General features: G+C 46.2%; 1 protein-coding gene across 3 annotated transcripts; it reads right to left on the reverse strand.

Annotated features, from left to right (window-relative positions):
* Positions 1-5,190: 5,190 nt before the first annotated feature.
* Ftsj1 (FtsJ RNA 2'-O-methyltransferase 1) lies at positions 5,191-15,158 on the reverse strand. 3 transcript variants are annotated; one of them, XM_036175685.1, is made up of 13 exons: positions 14,753-15,158; positions 13,401-13,556; positions 13,198-13,267; positions 13,019-13,109; positions 11,674-11,752; positions 10,049-10,101; positions 9,901-9,954; positions 9,709-9,811; positions 9,522-9,605; positions 8,836-8,939; positions 8,554-8,751; positions 8,338-8,379; positions 5,191-5,837 (listed from the first exon to the last, which is right to left on the reverse strand). In XM_036175685.1, exons 2-12 carry the CDS (start codon positions 13,519-13,521, stop codon positions 8,347-8,349), a joined length of 990 nt encoding a protein of 329 aa, XP_036031578.1. In that variant the 5' UTR covers positions 13,522-13,556; positions 14,753-15,158; the 3' UTR covers positions 5,191-5,837; positions 8,338-8,346. The 3 variants fall into 3 exon arrangements, with proteins under 3 accessions (XP_036031578.1, XP_036031580.1, XP_036031579.1); XM_036175687.1 differs by having other exon boundaries at positions 14,874-15,151; XM_036175686.1 differs by having other exon boundaries at positions 5,191-5,818; positions 14,753-15,151.
* Between the last annotated feature and the right edge of the window lie 5,711 nt (positions 15,159-20,869).

Raw genomic sequence — 20,869 nt, forward strand, 5'->3', positions numbered from 1 at the left:
TGGAGCTGGAGTTACTGGAAGGTTTGAGCAGCTCATAAGTGCTGGGAACTGAACTCAGGTCCTCTGGAAGAGCATCAGCAAGTGATTTTAATTACCAAACCACCTCTGAAACATGCAAGGATTCTTTGTTTATTTTTTATTTATTTTATTATTTATTTATTTATTTAATTATTTATTTGTTTATTTATTTATTTTGGAGCTGAGGATCGAACCCAGGGCCTTGGGCTTCCTAGACAAGCTCTCTACCACTGAGCTAAATCCCCAACCCTGGATTCTTTCTTTTATATAAATAAAAAATGTTCTAATTTTAAGGAATTTATATTCAGTGAATGTCATACGTATTGAAGATAGTGTCACATATAGTCCAGGCTGTCCATAGACTTCTGCTTCCACTTCCAAGGGCTGAGATTACATAGGTATGTATGTGCTACTATGCTAAGTTCATGCCATGCTGGAGATTGAATCTAGGCTTCATGCGTGTTTGACAACATCCTATCAACTGAGCAACATCCCCAGACCTGTTGGTGTTTTTGTGTTCATGATTTTGTGCTTTTTTTTTTTTTTTTTTTTTTTTTTAGTTTTTTGAGACAGGGTTTCTCTGTGTAGCTTTGCTCCTTTCCTGGAGCTCACTTGGTAGCCCAGGGTGGCCTCGAACTCACAGAGACCCACCTGTCTCTGCCTCCTGAGTGCTGGCATTAAAGGCGTGCGCCACCACAGCCCGGCAGTTGTGCTTATTTTTTTCAGACAGGGTCTCACTATGTAACATGTGCTGATGTCATCATTCCGCTCTGGCCTCCTGACTGGCTAGAACTGCAGATGTGTGCTACTATACCTAGACCAGTTCTGAGTTTTTATCCAAAAAAAAAAAATAAATAAAGTTGGGTAACCACTATCACAGCAGCCAGAGGAATCCTGTTATGACCTAAATGATCCCTGTGCACATAGCTCTGCCCTGAGTGGCTCTGTGTCAGAGAAAAAGTCAAAGTCCTCTCTTTGGCCACCCCACCACCTTTGAAAATTAGCTTACAAAGTAACAGGTTTGTTTGTGGTATTTTCATACATGTTTAGTTTGGGTTGATTGCCAGATTTCCAGCCCCTCTTGCATCTTGTTGCCTCTCCTTTTCACTGTTCCCCTTTACCCCAAGTAGTCCCCTTTTCTACTTTTCTATCTCCTGTGTTCTATCACACACCCCTCCTCTGCCTTTAAAGCGCTTTATCCTGTCTCATGGGCACCTTTCCACTTTTATGGCCTTTGTCTACATTTAAGCTAACGTAGAAACACACGCTTAACGATGAAAGCTAGGATTCATATATGAGTGTCAACGTGTGGTATTTGTCTTTCTGAGATAGGCTGGCTTAATGTTTTCCAGTGCCATCATTTCTTGCAAATTTCATTCTTCTTTACAGCTGAATAAAATTCTAGCGTGTAAATATACCAAATTTTCCTTCTCTATTCACACGTTGAGCATCTAGGCTGACTTCATTTCCTCGACATTATGAATATAGCAGCAACAAATAGGATGTATGATGGGTGACGGAGGCAGCAGCAGCAGTGGCACACACCTTTCATCCCAGCACTCAGGAGGCAGAACTCTGTGAGTTCGAGGCCAGCCAGGTCTACAGAGTGAGATCCAGGACAGGTACCAAAACTACACAGAGAAACCCTGTCTCGAAAAACAAAACAAACAAACAAAATCAGCAGTCCAATGCAATATACTATCCTGGAACAGTAAAGGGGGTATCTGTGTTATCTCTGTGGTAGGACTGAAAAGTCCCTTGGGAATAAGCTCAGGAGTGCTAGATCATACGGCAGTTCTATTTTTAGGTGTTTGAGAAGCCTGCTGATTTCCATAGCAACTGCATCAGTTTACACTCCTAGCAATAATAAAGGTCCTTCTTTCCACACTTCCTTATTAGCATTTGGTTTTTTGATGGTGAGATTTTGGCTGGGGTGAGATGGAATCTCAAAGTAGTTTATCTGGATTTTTTGAGGCAAGGTCCCATGTAGCCTGGGCTGGCCTCTAACTCGAACTGTAGCTAAAGATGATCTTGAACTGCTACCCACGCTGTGCTGGGGTTATAGCCGTGTGCCCCAATGGCTGGTTTAAGCAGGCCTGAGGAGTTGAACACAGGACTTTGTGCATGCCAGGGAAACCTACCCAAAGGAGCCAAGTTCCTAGTCCTTCAGAGTTTCCATTTATTTATTTATTTTTGTATGTGTGTGGGGGTGCTTATGCTACAACGTGCATGTGTAGATTAGAAGACAGCTTGCAGGAGTTGGTTCTCTCTCTTCCATGTGGGCCCTGGGCACTGCACTCAGGGTGTTAGTGTTGGCAACCGTTGCCTATAGAGCCATCCTGTCAGCCCCCAAAGTAGTTTAATTTGCATTTCTCTGATGACTAAGGATGTTGAATACTTTAAAAAGTATTTATGGCAGCTGGGTGTGGTGGCACACACCTTTATTCTCAGCACTTGGCAGTACCAAGGCCAGCCTGGTTTACAGAGATTTTTCAGGACAGCCAGGGCTGTTACACAGAGAAACCCTGTTTTAAAAAACAAAAACAAATTGTTGGCCATCTGAGGCCAGGTGATGGCAATGAACCAGCCTTTAGTCTCAGCACTTGGGAGGCAGAGGCCAGAGGACCTCCATGAGTTCAAGGACAGCCTGGTCTACAAAGTGAGTTCCAGGACAGCCCAGGCTACACAGAGAAACCCTGCCTCTGCCTCGAAAAACAACAACAAAAAATCAGCCGTCTGTATTTCCTTTTTATTTTTTGAGAATTACCTGTTTGGTTCATTTGGCCTATTGATTGATTGGCAAGGTTTTCTGGTCCCTAATTTTTGCAGTTCTTTATATATTGTAGATATGAACTCTTTATCTGAAGTACAGCAGGCAGAACATCCCATTTGCCAACTCTTTTTTTTTTCAAGACAGGGTTTCTCTGTGTAGCTTTGCGCCTGTCCTGGAACTCACTATGTAGACCAGGCTGGCCTCGAACTCACAGAGATCCGCCTGCCTCTGCCTCCCGAGTGCTGGGATTAAAGGCGTGCGCCACCACCGCCCGGTGACAACTCTTTTTTAAAAACATTTTTAAAAAATTTATTTATTATGTATACAGTGTTCTGCCTACATGTATGCCTGCAGGCCAGAAGAGGGCGCCAGATCTCATTACAGATGGTTGTGAGCCACCATGTGGTTGCTGGGAATTGAACTCAGGACCTCTGGAAGAGCAGTCAGTGCTCTTAACCTCTGAGCCATCCCTCCAGCCCCCAAATCTTTTCTTTAAATATTTATTTTATTTTACACATCTGTGTGGTTTTTCTTTCTGTCTGTATACTACATGCAGTGCCTGGTACCTGTAGCGATCAGAAGAGAACATCAAATCCTCTGAAACTGGAGTTATGGATATTTTTTGGCCACCTTCTGGGTGTTGGAAACTGAACCCAGGTCAGCAATGAATGCTCTTAACAGCTGAGCCAGCTCTCCAGCCTCCATTCTCGGGCTATTTTTGGTGCTATTTGATTCTATTCAGGTGTTTCTTGCTCCTATAGACCATCTCTGATGTCATGTCCCACTACTTACTGGTCCTCTGGCTGACTCTATTCCAGCTCCATTCCTCTTCTTTTCCTGCTGCTCAGGGAATGGGCCAAGCACAGGCTTTCCCCTTTGCCTGGATGACTTGCTCCAGCCATAGCCCTCCTAAGATTCACAGCCTGGCACAGAGGTACTCGTGATGTCTCTCGGCTTCCTTTCCTGGGCACTGCGGAGTTTATGCTGTAATGGGTGTGGAAACACCTATGATCCACCACCTTTTGTGTGGACACTCCTGCCATGCATTCCTGGAGTCAGATAGCCTGGGTTGTGGACATTCCTGTGGTCACATTGATTTGAATGAGAAGACTCATCGCGTATTAAATCACTGTGGTGTGAACACCTTGAGACTGAGTGGGGTGCAGGCATTCCTGGAATCACACAGAGAGGCGTGGCTATTCATTCCTGCGGTCAGACTGAAGTGCAGATGCACCTATGGTCGTGGGTTTGTAAAGACACAGGATAGAGCCACTGAAGACCGCACTGTACAGTTTAGGGAGCTCATGTCAGCTCCTGCCTGTTGGGCTGTAGAAATTCAGGACGGCAGTCAAGGAAGACTTTCTGACACTTCTTTAGAAAACAGGTGGGTTGGGATTTAGCTCAGTGGTAGAGCTTGCCTGGCAAGCACAAGGCCCTGGGTTTGATCCTCAGCTCAAAGGAAAAAAAAAAAAGAAAAAAAAAAGGAAACAGGTTTCCCTCCCATACCTTCTCGTGGGTGGTGCTGAGATATAATTCAAGAACTTGTACATGTTAGCTAAGCGTAAAGGAAAGACTCTCAACCTGAAGCTTGTTCCAGTAAAATTAGGCATGGTGAAACATACCTTTAAGGCCGGTACTTAGGAGGTAGTCAGTATTTCAAGATCATCCTTGGGTATACAGCAAGTTTGAGGCCAGCCTTGGCTACATGACACCTTCCTCCTTTTCTTTCTTTTTTTTTTTTTTGAGACAGGATTTCTTTGTGTAACAGCCTTGGCCATCTTGGATCTCACTCTGTAGATCAGGCTGGCCTTGAACTCACAGAGATCCATCTGCTTATGCCTCCCAAGTGCTGGAATTAAAGGTTTGTGCCACTGCCATCTGGCATGAGACTCTTTTTCAAAAAAATAAAACAAAACAACAAAAAAATTGTTTGAGAATTCCTTTGAAAACTTGCTTATACCTGTGGACTCTTTCATAGATTTTTTTGGCTTTGTTTTTTGAACCAGGGTCTCACTATGCATCCCAAGCTGGCCTCAAATTCACAACCCCCTCAGTCTTCCACATTCTGGGATTATAGGTGTGTACTACATTTGGCTTCACATTTTCTTTCTTTTTGAAATGGGGCCTAGCTATGTTGCCCAGGTTGACCTTGAACTTCTGGGCTTGAATGTTCGTATTTTGGGCACCTGAGTAGCTAGGACTACAGGAGGTGGTAGCCCATCACCCAGCTAACAGAATTTCTTCTTGTGTGTGTGGTAGTGGAGACAGAACCCAGGGCCTTGTGCATACGAGGCACACACTCTGCCACATCCTCAGCCCATCACTAGAAATGTTCGAAAGCACATCTGCATATGTTTACAAATGCATATGAATAATCATGAAAGCCAATTACACTGAAATACAGTTATCACCGTCTATTTAATTGAAGTAAAACTGGGATACAGTAGCCAGGTTTGGGGACACAGGCCTGTAATCTCAGCACTCAGGGGACCGAAGCAGGAGGATCTTGAGTTTGAGGGCAGTCTAGGCTATATAGGAAGATACTGTCTTAAAAATACCCGACCAACCAATCAGTAAAAATTGGGATGCAGTAATAGATGGGATGTTTAATGATAGGACTGATGTATAAAATCTGCTATTATCCAGAGCAGTGAGGAACACGAGCAGTATTTCAGATGCCTGTAAAAAGGGAGGGGCTTGCATAGGTAGGGCTTTTACCGCTGATTGGTTGCCGATGTTCACTGACTGGGGATAAAGCTGAACTTCAGGTAGACTGAGGGTGGAACACTTTCCTCAATCAAGTTGCTGGAGGTCCCTGATATGTAGCCATGGTAAGAACCCCCGCTTTGCAGGGGAGGAAATCCTGAACCTATTCAGGACACCCCAGGAGAGGCTGAAAGAAGAGGCGTGTGTTCCGTCTCCAGAAATTCCTCCTGCAGGTCGGCAGACTTCCTCAGTTTCTTTGTTGTTATGGAGTTGCTACAGATCCTCAAGCCGGCTTCTGGTTTTCCTGACAGGCAGCAGCTTCTGAGTTGTATTATTTGGACTTTAATTGAAAATCCCAACATAAAGGACAATGCATAAAAAAGTCTGTCAAGATTAACTCCAAAGTGCTATGAAGCTCCCCACTGTGAACAGTCTGATTTAACAGGGGTGCTACAAACATTCAAGTGTATGCCTTTAATCTCAGCACTGAGGAGACAGAGGCAGGTGGATCTCTGTGAGTTCAAGACCAGCCTGGTCTATAGAGCGAGTTCAAGGACAGGCTCCAAAGCTACAGAGAAACCCTGTCTCAAAAGCAAAAAAAAAAAAAAAAAAAAAGGGTCAATTCTTTCCTTCTATCCTGTGGGTTACAAGGGTTTAACTCTGATTCTCAGGCTTAGCCATCCCACCATCCCTAGAACTGATTTTTTAAGATTTATTTATTTATTATGTATACAGCATGTATGACTGCAGGCCAGAAGAGGGCACCAGATCTCATTACAGGTGGTTGTGAGCCACCATGTGGTTGCTGGGTATTGAACTCAGGACCTCTGGAAAAGCAGTCAGTGCTCTTAACCTCTGAGCCACCTCTCCAGCCCTAGAACTAATTTCTTAGACGTATAATTGGGGCTGAGTATGATAGTGCACATCTTTATAACCCAGCAACCCAGGGTCTCATATATGCCAGGCAAGCCCTATCACTGACCTGTACCCCAGAACTGTTTGGGTTGTTGTTGTTGTTGTTATTGTTGTTTTGTTTTGAGACAGTTTCTCTGTGTAGTCCTGGCTGTCCTAGAACTCGCTCTGTAAACCAGGCTGACATTAAACTCACAGAGATCCATCTGCCTCTGCCTCCCGAGTGCTGGGATTAAAGGTGTGCACCACCACCACTGCCTGGTTTGGTGTTTTGTTTTGTGTTTGTTTTGTTCTTATTAAGACAGGGTCTCACTATGTAGCTTAGGTTGGACTCCCTCTCGTGTGCTAGGATTAAAAGCCTATGCCACCACGCCTGGCCTGCAATTTTTTTTTTTTTTAGCTGAGGATCGAACCCAGGGTCTTGCGTGCAAGCGCTCTACCACTGAACTAAGTCCCCAACCATTCAATTTTTTTTTTTTTTTTTTTTTTGTTTTTTCAAGACAGGGTTTCTGTGTAGCTTAGGAGGCTGTCCTGGAACTCGCTTTGTAGACCAGGCTGGCCTCGAACTCACAGAGATCCACCTGCCTCTGCCTCCCGAGTGCTGGGATTTATAGGTGTTCGCCACCATGGCCCGGCAATTTTTTTTTTTAAAGAGTCAAAACACTTTATTCAGAGGCTTGAGGAAAGGGTGGAGAGGTCCATGATGTCTGCTGTCCTCCACTGGGCAGATCTTTGCTGTCTGCTGGTCGCTAAGAGCCAATTTTTTTTAAAAAAAGGAGATTTATTTTCATTTTATGTGTATGACTGTTTTGCCTGCCTGCATGTATGTAAATAAAATAGCTTGCGTGCATGTTTGGTAAATATGGAGGCCATCAGATCCCCTGGAACTGGAGTTACAGATGGTTGTTAGCTGCCATATGGGTGTTGGGTACTAAACCCTGGTCCTCTGAATGGTCAACAAGTGCTCTTAACCACTGAGTCATCTCTCTCTCTAATCCCTGTGTTTCAATTTTAAAAAATTAGAGAAAAACAAACAAAAAAGCGGGGCAGTGGTGGCACACGCCTTTAATCCCAGCACTCGGGAGGCAGAGGCAGGCAGATCTCTGTGAGTTCGAGGCCAGCCTGGGCTAGAGTGAATTCTAGGACAGGCTCCAAAGCTACACAGAGAAACTCTTGTCTCAGGAAAACAAAAAATTTTTTAAAGTCCAAATTTATTGAGGTCTTCCATCTTTTGAGACAGGTTTTCATGTAGCTCAAGCTGGTTTCAAACCTGCTATGTATCTGAGGATGTTCTGATCCTTGTCTTGTACTCCTAGGCCTTTTATTTTATTGGTTTCTGAGACAGGGTTTCTCTGTAGACCAGGCCTTGAACTCACAGAGATCTGCCTCTGCCTCCCGAGTGTTGGGACTAAAGGCGTGTACCTCCACTACCTGGCCTGCCTGGTTTTTTGAGATTGAACCTTTGTGCATTCTAAGCAGCGCTCTACACACTGAGCTCATCTCCAACCCACTGAAGGATTTTTAAAGATAGGGTCTCATTATGTATCCTTGGCTGACCTCCGAACTGTTCAGACCCAGGCTAGCCTCAAACTTGTAGAGACCTGCCTACTTCCTGTCCACCCCTCGAAGTGCTGGGATTAAAGGTGAGTGCCGCCATGCCCAACTATTTTTATAATTTTTAATTGTGTATGTGTGTCCTGGGTCTGTGCTTGTGAATGTAGGTGCCCGGGCAGGCCAGATATGTCCAATCCCATGGAGGTGGGGTCACAGGCAGTTGTGAGCTGCCGGACATGGGTGCTGGGAACGAAACTGGGATCCTCTGCAAGAGCAGTGCCTACTCTTACTCTTAGCTAGTGAGCCAGCTTGCAGTCAGTTTTTTCTTAAAGGTGCCCTTTATTTGAACTTCAGGAAAAAAAAGGCAAATTTACCTTAATGTGTTAAGGCAAACAATTCATTTCATTGTTTTCCACCTGCCGAAGAAAAAGAAAAGGGACTCAGCTTTTTGGTTACATTTTCCCATTTGCCAGTGGGCTGACCTACTGATTCTTACAGTTGTTGCAAGGCAGGAAAGAACCACGTGAGTCAGGACAGAAACATGCATATTGGGAAGAGGTCATGGTAGGCTCAGAAGTGACTAGCCATACCTTGGGGGCTAGCAGAGTTAGACAATGAGGAACGGTCAGAGGCTGGGGCAACTTGTCTATTCTGTTGATGGAGCAGTCTTGCGGGAGGACCTCCTTAGCCAGCTGTCCATTCTTCTTCAACTTGCAGGCCTCCTGGTATGGGGGTGAGATGGGGGGCTGTGTGGGCGGAGTATATTTGTACTCGGAGCCATCTTCTAGCTGGAGGACACAAGAGGCAGGGAGATGATGAGATGAGAATCCGAGATGGTCTCCTGACCCATGTCCTGATGATCGGACACTCACATGCAGAGGGTAACTGCGATCTGAATCGTAGGCGCTGAGGTCCCCACAGGTCACAAAGGGCACAATTATACGGGTGGGACCATCCAGCTGGTTGAAATCTAAGTCTTAAAAAGAGGCAGAGTGTAAAATTAAAACACAAATATAATAAAAAAAAAAAGAGGCAGAGTGAAGACTGAGGGCAAAGCCAGTTATGACACAGGCTATAAGAGCATTAAGTCCCCCACCCCCACCCAGCCCCACTGGTCCATCATCAACTATCCCTCTAGTGCAGATCACCTACATAGGGGCTTGTCTGAGCCCTTGGTCTGGCTTTTCACCGGACTATGCCCACCCAGCATTTGACCAGCACATCCTATCAGGACCATGTCTCACTCAAATGGGATCTGCCTTTGCCCATCAGACCTGGACAGGGAAGATGTTTCCACCTGAGGGCAGTGACTGAGAGTTTTCCTAAGATAGACAGGTAGGATCTTCCCTGGGTGAATGCTTAGGAGTTTGCGGCAACAGAATTTCCACCAGGACCAAGAGCTACCACTGGAGGACTATCTGAAGCTCCCTTTAGTACAAACTATCCCTAAGCGGGTAGAACTGCCATCAGGGCGGGAGGCTGAGGGCCCTCAAGAGGTATTAGGTGCATGTGGGCAGTGCAGTTTCCCCAGGCACGGGCCACCAGCTCTGGCTCTCACCATATGAGTGGTCCAGCAGGGGTTTGCTCAGGTCTGGAATGAAGCCCTCAGGAGGGTCATAACCCTGACAAACAGCAAAGGCCTCTGTGGGGGAGAATCTGGAGTGAGAGGTGACTCTCTGTCACCTCAACCTTATGTGAACACATGCCAGTCACCCCCTTGCCTATCAGGCCTCCACGCCACTGACCAATGCTGGAGTTCCGGCTGCTCTTGGGCTTGGCACAGAGCACACTGGAGAAGAAGACACGGAGCTGGCTGTAGAGAAGACTTACATCCCGGCCTCGGAATATCTGTAGGGTGTGGGAGGCAAGATGGAGAGGTAAGGGTGCCCCCCTCCCAGGAACCTTTCTCAACTCTCCCCAGGTCCCCCAAGGCTCACCTTGGCTACAAAGCAGCCCCCTAGCTTCAAGACATGCGTAGCAATGTTGAGAGCCTGTGGGAAGGACAGAGGGGTACAGTGGAGGCTGAGGCAGAGGCAGCCAAGAGAGGGCTAAAGGGGGGCAGGGGCGGCCACCAGTTTTACTCACAGCTAGCAGAAGCTGGGCCTGCATGTACTCATCGACATCATGGAGGCCAGTGACTGTACAGAGAGGAACAGCATTAGAGGACCCTCTGATTTGATATGTCTTCTTGTACCAGAGATTAGAACACTACAGACATTTCTTATTGCTAAGGTTCTGAAAACAGAACCAACTGGATTTGAACTCTGACCCCTAGCACCTGGGAAGTCACTCCAATTCTGGAAACTACTTATCCCACAAGCAGTACTGGCATTTCGACCTCTAGCCCAGATGGCTCCTCTGAGCTTCATTTAGATTGGCCTTGTAGGCTCAACAAGTCCAAAGCCAATTTTCCACTGCTCTTCCTCCTCTACAGGCTCCTCTGATCCTTCCAGTTGTCTGTGTCAAAAACCTTAGTCCCGTGACCAGCTCTGGCCCCCGTCATCCTCACACGCCACACGTTAGCAAATCCAGCCAGCTCGGTTTTCCAAATGTGACTCTCCTCGCCTGTCGCTGGAACCACCTCTGGTATCATTCACTCCTTTGCACAACTGCAGTGCCCATTGCCTCCTGGTGTCCCTGCTTCCACCTCTGCCCCTCCTCACACTGTTCAAGCAGCCTGAGGGATACAATCACCATCCCAGCCAGGCAGGCTTCCTTGGTCCCCAACCCTCAGGGTTTGCTGCAAGTTCTCAGTATGAAGAGCAATACCCTAACTGATGGCTCATCAGCACATGCCCTATCAGCTCTCCTGGCTGTCAAGTCTACTTATTTAAAATCCCAACAGGTAGTGTTTACTTCCTTGGCCTGTTTCAGTGACTTCCCTATAGTACCTATTACCATTTTTAGTTTATTTAATTATCTGGATATTAAAAATTGTAAATTGCTATTAGTTTTTATATATTTCTAAAACTTAAATTTTTAAAATTTATGTGGATGTGTGTCTGTGTTTGTCACATGTGTGTGCCCATGGAGGCCAGGAGAGGGTGTCAGATCCCCCCTGGAGCTGAAGTTATAGGAAGTTGTGAGCCACCAGGCATGGATGGCTCACAAATGAACTGGGGTCCCTGGAAGAGCAGCATGCATTCTTAACCACTAAGCCAGCTCCCCACCCACCTATTTTTAGTTCTCTTTAGTCCAGGCTGACCTTGAACTCTAGTGATCTTCCCGCCTCAGTCTCCTAAGAGCTGGAAGTAGAGGCACTGACCCGCCAGCTCAGCTGTTTCTTTTCTATGTATTCCCACTAAAACATTGACTTCACAAGGCCAGAGGTCAGTGGAATTTATTTATGCGCACTTTCCCAACACAGCACGTGCTTAGAAAATGATTTGAATAGACAGCTGGCTGAAAACAAAGAACATAAGATGGGACAGGCAGTCGTATGAAAAGGCAGAAGGGTGGGTGGACAAAAAGCACAAAGCTGGAGGGCAAGAGGTATGCCTTCATAGCGGGCAGAACACTTGCCTAGCATACGTGAGGGTCCCTCCATTTCCATCACCATGAAATAGTTAAAAACAAAACAAAAAACTTGAAAGGCAGTGAGAAGAAAGCTGGAGAATGAGGGCAGGGAGCAGAGGTAGGGAGACTGACAGAAGGGAGGAAATGCTGAAAGCAGAGGGGAAGAGGGAGAGGTCCCCCCACACCCTGTTTACCATCAGGAGCCCCGTCACACACTACCAGGTCAGCAGGGCAGCCCTCAAAGTGCTGGATGATCTCCTTGGCAGTGGAAAGCTATGGAGAGAAGGGATGAGTGACCTCGGTGCTCCTCTGCTGCCCTCACCTTCAAAGCCCACCTGCCCACAGCCCTAGCCTCTGAGACGGCCGTGTTCTTAGGCCTTGCCTGCCCAAGACCAGGTTCCATCTCTAGCGACCCATCCTCACCATCTTTTGGTGTCTCTGTGATATGATCTACTGGCTGTCTGCTGCTAATCTGTCTTTCTCAGTTTCTGTCTCGGATACAGGGAAGAACTCAGTATGCTTTACTCATGTGTGTTCGAGTGCTAAGCTACACCTCCAATCTCCTTCCTCTTTCTTTTCCTTCCCTTTCCTCCTTCCTTCCTTCCTTTCTTTTTTTCTTTCTTTCTTTTTTTTTTTTCCGAGACAGGGTTTCTCGGTGTGGTTTTGGAGCCTGTCCTGGAGCTTGCTCTATAGACGAGGCTGGCCTCGAACTCACGAAGATCCGCCTGCCTCTGCCTCCCGAGTGCTGGGATTAAAGGTGTGCGCCACCACCGCCCAGCTCCTCTTTCTTTATTATTTAAAAAAATCTTAAGGGGCTGTTGAAATGGCTTAGCAGGTAAAGGTCCTCGCTGCCAGGCGTGGTGACCCAGAGTTCCATTCCTAGAACTCCCATAACAGAAGGGCAGAACTGACTCCTCCAAGCTGTTCTTTGACCTCTATATGCACACTATAGCACACAAGCACCCACATACATACACACGACAAATAATAACCAAAATTAATCAACTCATTAAAAATATTGTATTTTCCTCTCCCTTCCTCTTTCTTTTTTAAAAACGTATATAGGTGTTTTGTCTGTATGTATGTTTGTGCCCCACATGTATGTCTGGTGCCGGACAGGCCAGAAGATGGCATGGCAATCTCTGGGACTGGAGTTACAGACAGTTGTGAGCCATTGTGTGGGTGCTGGGAATTGAACCTGGGTCCTTTGCAAGAGCAACCAGTGCTCTTGACTGCTGAACCATCCATCTCTTCAGCCCCTAAAATATTTTAAAAACTGCATCTATTTATTTATTTATTGTGTGTGTAAAGTTTAGGTCCATGTACAACTGTATGCACACGGAGGTCAGAGGACAACTTTCAGGATTGAACTTGGTCACCTGGTTTGTCGGCAAGCACCCTTACCTACTCAAGACACCTTGCAGTCCTCTGAGCCACCTCTCCAGCCCACTTCCACTGTTTTTATTTCCTTGTTTCTCTTCCAGTTTCCATAGGCCCCAAGTAGAGCCTTCTCCCAGGATAACTCTATCATGCGCTCACCTGAGTGATGTCCCCCTGTATCTGTATGACGCCTGCCAGTGGAGCCATAGCCTGCAAGTCCACAGCCACCACCTGACCGGAACTCTGGCCCCTGTGGACAGCACAGTCCCTGTCAGCACACTCTTTACCCCCAGCCCCTCCTGCTTCCCACTGCTTCACCCTCCCAGACCTCCACTCACCCGACCTTCTGGCTCAGCACCTGGCTCCAGCTGCCTGGGGCTGCACACAGGTCAACTGCTCGTTTCACACCTGCGCATACACAGTGAAAACATACTTTGTCAGCAGCATAGACCTTTCTCACCTGAGGACCCTGCTACCGCAACCTCTGCAGAAAAGCAGCTTTCTCTTCACTCCTAGGTCACTTGGCCACCAAGTTAGGCACCTTGGAAGAGTTGGAATTCCTCATCAAGTTGAAGTAGCTTGAAGGCGCTCCTGGCCCGCCAGCCATTCTCCTTGGCCAGGCGGTAGTAGACATCCCGTTTATCCTTTGATGTCCGTCCCATCTTACTCTGCTGGTAGGCGGTGAGCTGACACTGTCCTGTAGGAGTAAACAGGGTAGGTAATAGGATACCACCTACCTGCACGGGGCAGAGAAAACAAAGTACACTTAATTGAGTTCATGTGACCCATCTGACAGCTCATTCAACACATGGAGACCGAAGCCTGGACAGGGCTCTCAGGCCCCTTTGCTCATCACACAGGCTCCCATCGCTGTGGGTACCACAGACTCCACAGTTAATGACCTCCTACTCTCACTGACACTCTACACAAGTAACCTCTCTCTGAACTATTTTCTCTGCTCATTTTATCTCTATTAACACCCAGCCATCTTCTAGTTATTTCCAGTAGCTCTAGATTCACAGAACCCTATTACCCACCATTAATCCCATGCTTTTCACACCTAATACCTCAACACAACCTTATTCCACCTCCCACAGCCTAATCTCTCTCTCCATTCTGCAGTCCATCAATCCCTTAAAAGATCAGGCCTCCAGCCATTAAATTACTGCCACCTCAATCTCCACTAGTGCCTAGAGAATCATGACCTCTTAGGTCTCTATTATGCGCATTTATTAGCTCCATTAACTCAGCTCTCCAACCCACCTCTCAAAGATCGCACGAGTTAGTGGCCCTCAGTATCCTTTTCATCAACACACACATTACCCCGAATGCTCACCCAGCTTCTGTTTCCTCTTCCTTCACTTCCCCTACGAGTCCTTCTGTCACTCTGCCTGCCCATCTGTTATTCTCTCCATAGCCTCACCGTCATCGATTATTATGTAGACTGCTGACTATCCAGAACTCTCACACTCTCATTAGTAGTTCCTTCATTAGCCAACCAGTGAGTGCACTCTATCGGTCTCCATGAACAACTCAACTAAAATATCATCAGCCTTCATTAATTTTCTGGTGGACACAGCACCGCACGTCTAATGCCTTAAAGACTCTTCTATTAACAGCCCTAAGTCCATCTTCATGACCTCATAGATCATCACCCTATCAGGATCACCAGACATCCTTCAAGGTGGTCCAGCGGTTAGTAGATCAGTGGTGTAGCTACATGTTGCACCCCCTTGAGTTCACCCAGCATTCTAGTTTCCTGCTCTAGGTGAACTTCCCAGGGCTTGACTGAACTATGCAGCTGCACCATCGAGAATGAACCTCCCCCATCCCAACAGGGTAGGCATGCCTACAGTCTTGGTCCTAGTTTGAACTCGGTGCCCCAGGACCTACTTTAGCTCTCGGATAGGGTGGGAGGCTGGATCACGAGCTTCAAGAAGAGTGTGCAAACCGGTGAGAAAAGGTAGGGCTTCAGTTGGTGTTCGGAGTTGACCCGAAGGCCTGTTGCACATACCTAGAGGTTGTCGCAACGTGGCAAACTTAGCATTGTGAAACAGTTAAGCTCCACGGAGGTCCAGACCAGAGCAGAACGTATGACGTTAGTCTCGTCATCATTTGTCGACATATCCGGGCCACAGGAACTTCTATTCCCAGAATGCAACTGACATTGATTAGCCAATAGTGTTGCAAGGCAACTGAACCCGCTCTTTGTTCTTTCTTTCAAGGCCAAGGTCGTTTAGCGGCGCTCATGAGGGCGAGGCAGCAAGATCGCTAGTTCTCGGCTTATCTGACCTATATAGAGAGACCTTGGAATGGGAAACCCCCACATCGCTCCACGCACTCGCACACACACACACACACACAAAAAAAAAAAAAAAAAGCAAGAAAAAGGGGGCCAAGATAACTTACTTAGCCGCTTCTTTTTACATCTTGGTGGTCATTAAGCCTATGTACTACATTTCCCAGAATTCAGAGACATGACCACGCCTATTCTCTTTAAGTCTGGCGGGAAGGGAAATTACGCAAGGTGGTGGCGCGTCACTAGGCGGCGCAGGAAAGCTTGTTGCGAAAGTACGCTTAAGGAGAAGCTACCGCGTGCAATTTTGAATTCCACTTGTACTGGTTGATTGCAGTGTTTTCAGTTTTGCCATCTGAGAACCTTAGTTTCCCCATCTGAGAAATGTAGATAATTACTGATGAAGATTCACGGTGTTTGAAAAAAAAGTTTTTCTTAAAAAATTCACAGTGTTAATTGGAGAGTTAGGAAGATGTACATCCTTTCCTAATTATATATACTTTCCAACTTTTTGGGAAACATTTTAACCCCCACGCACCACTAAAAAGCATATCTATGAATGTGACGCGGCACATTGGGTAAAGGCTCTCGCTGCTAAATCTGACCACCTGAGTTGATTCACGGGACTCCCACCCCTACATGCACACTGTGACACGTGCCCTTCCCCAAATAAATAAATTAATTAATAAGTAAGCATGAATGAATAAAAGTTTAAAGCAGCCGGGTGGTGGTGGCGCACACCTGTAATCCCAGCACTCGGGAGGCAGAGCCATGTGGATCTCTGTGAGTTTGAGGCCAGCCTGGGCTACAAAGCGAGCTCCAGGACAGGCTCCAAAGCTACAGAGAAACCCTGTCTCGAAAAAAAAAAAAAAAAAAAAAGCTTAAAGCATATGTGTCTGTGCATATATTAGTGTGTGTTTGCTCATATGTCATGACCTAGTGCAAAAGATAAACAGCATTTTCCGTGTATTAGACACTAAGTGCTGTCAGTGATATGCTGGTAAATGGTTAACTGGCTTTTGGCAGGGTAGGGAGTTGGGTCTGTTTGTAGCATTTGTTAGTTTCCATGGTTTATGTATTATCCATCATCTGGTCAGATTTTAAGTCATCCATGTGTAGTCTGAACACATTATGTATTAACTGGACCGTACAATAGGAGAAATGACTTCAAAAGCATAGAAAATGAACGAGATACAGTAAGAGAATTAAGAAGTGATAAGTGTTAAATATCTATTACCTTTAAAAATCCAATCCACTTCATTGGTAAGTTCACAGTATTATATTTTCTTTTCTGTCTCTCCCTGTCTCTTTCTTTCTTTCTCCATGGTTTCAGTGTAGGTCAAGCAGGCCTCCAACTCATGAACCACTCCCCATCTTCCAAGTGCTGAAGTTTGAGGTGCTCCCCCACCCCTCATATACTGTTCAGTATTTCATATTTTATTTCCTTAAGACAGGGTCTCATTATGTAGCACTGGCTGTCCTGGAACTCAATACATAGACCAGGCTGGCCTCAAATTCACAGAGATCCACCTGCCTCTGCCCCCTGAATGCTGAGGTTAATCACTATTTTGGTTTTTTAAAGATTAATTCATTTTTATTTTGTGTGTATAAGTGTTTTGTCTGCATGTATGTGAAGAAAACCCTCATGCTTGCTGCCCAAGGGAGTCAGAAGGTGTCAGATCCTGGAAGTAGAGTTATGGATGGTTGTGAGCCATCATGTGGGTGCTGGAACTGAACTTGGTCTTCTGTAAGAGCAACAAATCTTCTTAACCATGGAGCCATCTGTCCAGCCCCGTTGTTTCATTTTTAACAATAGTTATTTAACAATCACTTTACAAAATCCCTGAAAATTGAACTAGCTTACTTGTGAAAACCTATAAAGTTGTTTCCAGTTAAACAACTGAATTCTTAAAATGTTATTTTTAGATTTATTTTATGTGTGTTCATGTTTTGCCTGCATGTATGTATGTGAGTCATTGCATGCCTGGTTATGAGGGCACTGGACTCCCTGGGACTGGAGTTTCAGATGAGTGTGAGCTACCTTGCAGCTGCAGGGAATCAAACCAGGGTCCTCTGGAAGACCAAAAGTGTCCTTCATAGCTCAGCCATCTCGCCAGCCTCCTGAATCCCCCCCCCCCAATTCAATTTAATTCTTACGACACAGGAGCTAATTATCCTTAATTTACAAGGAGGAGACTGAGGCAAGGAAAGGATACATATTATGGGAAGTGTCTAAACATACATTAAACAAACAGTAAAAACAGGTCACATGTAAATAAAAATATATAATTGTAATATTTTATATATTTTGTATCATTCTACACATATACAATGTATTTGATAATACAAATATGGTACTGTTTCTGTACATTTAGTAAAGTAAACTGCATTGAATACAGATATGCTACTAAATAAATAGATACAAAACTGTTTTATTTTATTTTTGAGATAAGGTCTTGCTATACAACTCAGGCTGTCCTTGAGCCTCAGTCTCCCAACTGTTGAGATAACAAGTGTGACATTTGATGCCTAGGCAAATGTATGATGCTTTGTCAGGTGGTGATTCAGGAGGATGAGAAGAACAGGCAGTGAAGAAAGGGTTACGTTGCCTTTTCTCCCTTTCTTTTTCGAGACAGGGTTTCTCTGTGTAGCTTTGTGCCTGTTCTGGATCTCGCTCTGTAGACCAGGCTGGCCTCGAACTCACAGAGACCCTCCTGGCTCTGCCTCCCAAGTGCTGAGATTAAAGGCGTGCGCCACCACCCTGCGCCTTTTCCTTCCTTTCTAGATGAGATCTTGAGCTGATGCCCTCCACCTGGTGGGCTCAGTCCATTTTTCTGCCTCAGCCTTCAGAGGAGCTTGGACTATATGTAGTTTGCACTGTGGTACGGAGCTATGTCATTATTTTATATGGACAGTCAGCTGCTGGGTAAGGCTTCTCCCGAGCTAAGACCTGCAGAAGGAATATCTGGAGGAAGTGCATTGCAGGAAGAGGGAAGAACAGATCCAGAAAGCAGAGTGGGAAGGAGTTTGGAGAGTACTCAGTACGAGAACTGAAAGATGGACTCTTCGTGCCTTTGAAGGTGAGGTTCATCGGGTGGAGAGAGGTTCCTTTAGTCATCTTCTCTGCTCCTTCCCACTGCCTAAAACAGAGCCTGCTCACAGCTGTTTATTGAAACTGTCTTTTTGTGGCTTTATTCCTTCATTTTCTTCTCAGTATGGTCTGTTTTCGTCCCCCCGCCAGGTGGGGTCTTATGCAAATAAGGTAAACAGTCTACCTTTGAGCTGCATCCCCAGCCTGGCTTTCTGGATTAATTTTTTTTTTTTTTTAAAGGCAGGGCTTGGTGGCACGCCTTTAATCTCTGCACTCTGGAGGCAGAGGCAAGAGGATCTCTGTGAATTTGAGGTTTGAGGCCAGCCTGGTCTACAGAGTGCTTTCCATGCCAGTCAAGGCTACAAAGCAAGGTCGTGTCTCAGAAAAAAAAGTGTGTGTGTGTGTGTGTGTGTGTGTGTGTGTGTGTGTGTGTGTGTGTGTACATGCACAGATTTTTGGTTTTTCAAGACAGGGTTTCTCTGTGTAGCTTTGTGCCTTTCCTGGACCTTACTATGTAGACCAGGTTGGCCTCGAACTCACAGAGATCCGCCTGCCTCTGCCTCTGAGTGCTGGGATTAAAGGCGTGAACCACCACCGCCCTGCCCACGCACACATTTCTATGGTGCTTGTCTGGAGGTCAGAGGACAACTTTAGGGAATTTGTTGCTGCTTTCTACTTTGTCGAGGTAGGTCCTCTTACTGCTGTTCTACGTAGCCCAGGAAGCTGGCATGTTAACTCCTGGGCTATTCTCCTGTCGCACTATATGGGGATACCAGATGAATACCACTGCATGCAGCTTTTTACATGAGTTTTGGAGATCGATCTTGGGTCATCTCACTTGTGTGGCTAGTGCTTTTTATGCACTGAACCATGTCCCAGACTCTATTCTACATTCTTGAGAGGTCCTAAGGACAGAAAGATTCCTGAAGGAGAATTTTTTTTTTTTTTTTTTAGTTCCCTGGATAGGGCTGTGATGGGGCCCTGTTGTGTGGCAACCACTCAAGGTACCTGAGAGCCAAGGAAGGAGGGACAGCTTGAGATGCAGCTCAGTGGTCGAGCACTTGCCCGGTGTGTGTGAGGGTCTAGGACCGGGGTTCTCAGTGGAGCCCTATCACCACAAAAGAAACAAATGTTGCATGAAATGAAAAGGCAAAGCAACAGTGTCGTCAGCGGAGCACAAGAGTCTGGTGGTACAGGAAGCTGGCTCCCACGCTACAGTAAACAAGATTGAGGCAGGAAGGGTTCCAACAGGCCACTGCTCCACAAGTGAGGAGGAGGTGCCAGGCATCGGGGGCCATGTCCCATCCTGTTGGATGCCTTCCTATGTCCTGTTTTCTTGTGGGTCACAAAGAGGATGTTTAATTTTTAGCAAAGAAACTTGCTTCCTCCAGCAGGGCTCAGGGTTTGGGGGGCAGGAGCCAGGCTCTGAATTCCTCATGCCACTGGAGTAACTAGTGTCTCCTAACAAGACACACTGGGCCACCTGTCCTCAATAAGCCAATGAAAGAGACAAAGTGACAGGACAAAGCAGGAAAAGGAGATTTAATCACCATGGGCACTTCAGAAAGAAGAACAAAGAGATCAGTGGCAATCTTCCACCCAGTCTAGCCTAGGTGACCTGACATAGGGTTCAGGTTTAAGAAGGGGGTCAGAGCTATGGATAGCTGTGCAGTCCCAGTCAAGGTGTGCTTCAGCGGCTTCGTCAGACCTTCGCTTGTCTTCTCCAGGCTCTCCAGCAAGGTAGCTTGACAAGTTAGGAAACCTCTTTCCTCGAGACAAGTTTTCCCCCTGGCTGGCCCCAGATTTCAGCCTTTTTCTTTACCCAGCATGAGGTTCCTGGGGAAATTCCAATTTCTTGGGGTGCATTGTTTCAATCGTCTAATAGCCCAGGGAAAGGACACAAGTGTCTCTTTGGAATATCCTCCTTCCCGCCAGGCAAGCCAGTTCCACCCAGGCTCTTCCCGGAGCCAGAGGCTCCCACCCAGCACCCCACTGAGTGTAAAGGTGTCCTCCCCACCACCTCCTGAAGAGGTCAAGGAGGGGTGCAGCTGCCAGACCAACTCTTTCCCAGAGAGGGCATTGGAAGAGCATGAGGGGAAGAGGAAGCCTGGGCCTAGACCAGCTTCAATCACTGTGCTGAGGGCAGGGGTGGGGTGGGGAAAGCAGGGGACAACTTTGAGGGACAGGAAAGGATTGAAAAGAGTTCCCCAGTGGGGTGCCTGCATGAAAGGACAGATTAAAATCCTCAATGCAGAAGAGTGTGTGTGTGTGTGTGTGTGTGTGTGTGTGTGTGTGTGTGTGTGTTTTGCTTTACAGACCATTCATTCATTTCAAAAATATATAATCAAGCAAGTAAGATGGGCTGAGCGTTGTTATAAGTTTTATCAGATTATAGAACCTATCCTGATGGAAGGTGTCGTATGTAGTCAATGTATAACACCCATCTTTATGGAAGGTGTCACATGTACTTTATAAAGAGTTTTGATGTTAAAAAAAAAGAGAGAAAGAAAGAAATGTATCTCCCCTATAACTTCCTAAATTAGGCATTGTCTTGCTCTTGAGAAAGCTGAGGCAAGGCAAAATTCAGGACTTTCTCATGTCCACAGAGCTAAGGAGTGGCTGA

This window comes from Onychomys torridus, chromosome X, assembly GCF_903995425.1.
Source record: "Onychomys torridus chromosome X, mOncTor1.1, whole genome shotgun sequence".
Classification (NCBI taxonomy): Eukaryota; Metazoa; Chordata; class Mammalia; order Rodentia; family Cricetidae; genus Onychomys; species Onychomys torridus.

Bases quoted from the DNA above. Each gene is read 5' to 3' on its own strand.
- Ftsj1 (XM_036175685.1), bottom strand. From the start codon at position 13,521: ATGGGACGGACATCAAAGGATAAACGGGATGTCTACTACCGCCTGGCC. The intron at 13,268-13,400 runs GTGCCTAACTTG...GTGTATGCGCAG, and splicing joins GGAATTCCAACTCTTCCAAG to GTGTGAAACGAGCAGTTGAC. The intron at 11,753-13,018 runs GTGAGCGCATGA...TTCTCTCCATAG, and splicing joins TACAGGGGGACATCACTCAG to CTTTCCACTGCCAAGGAGAT.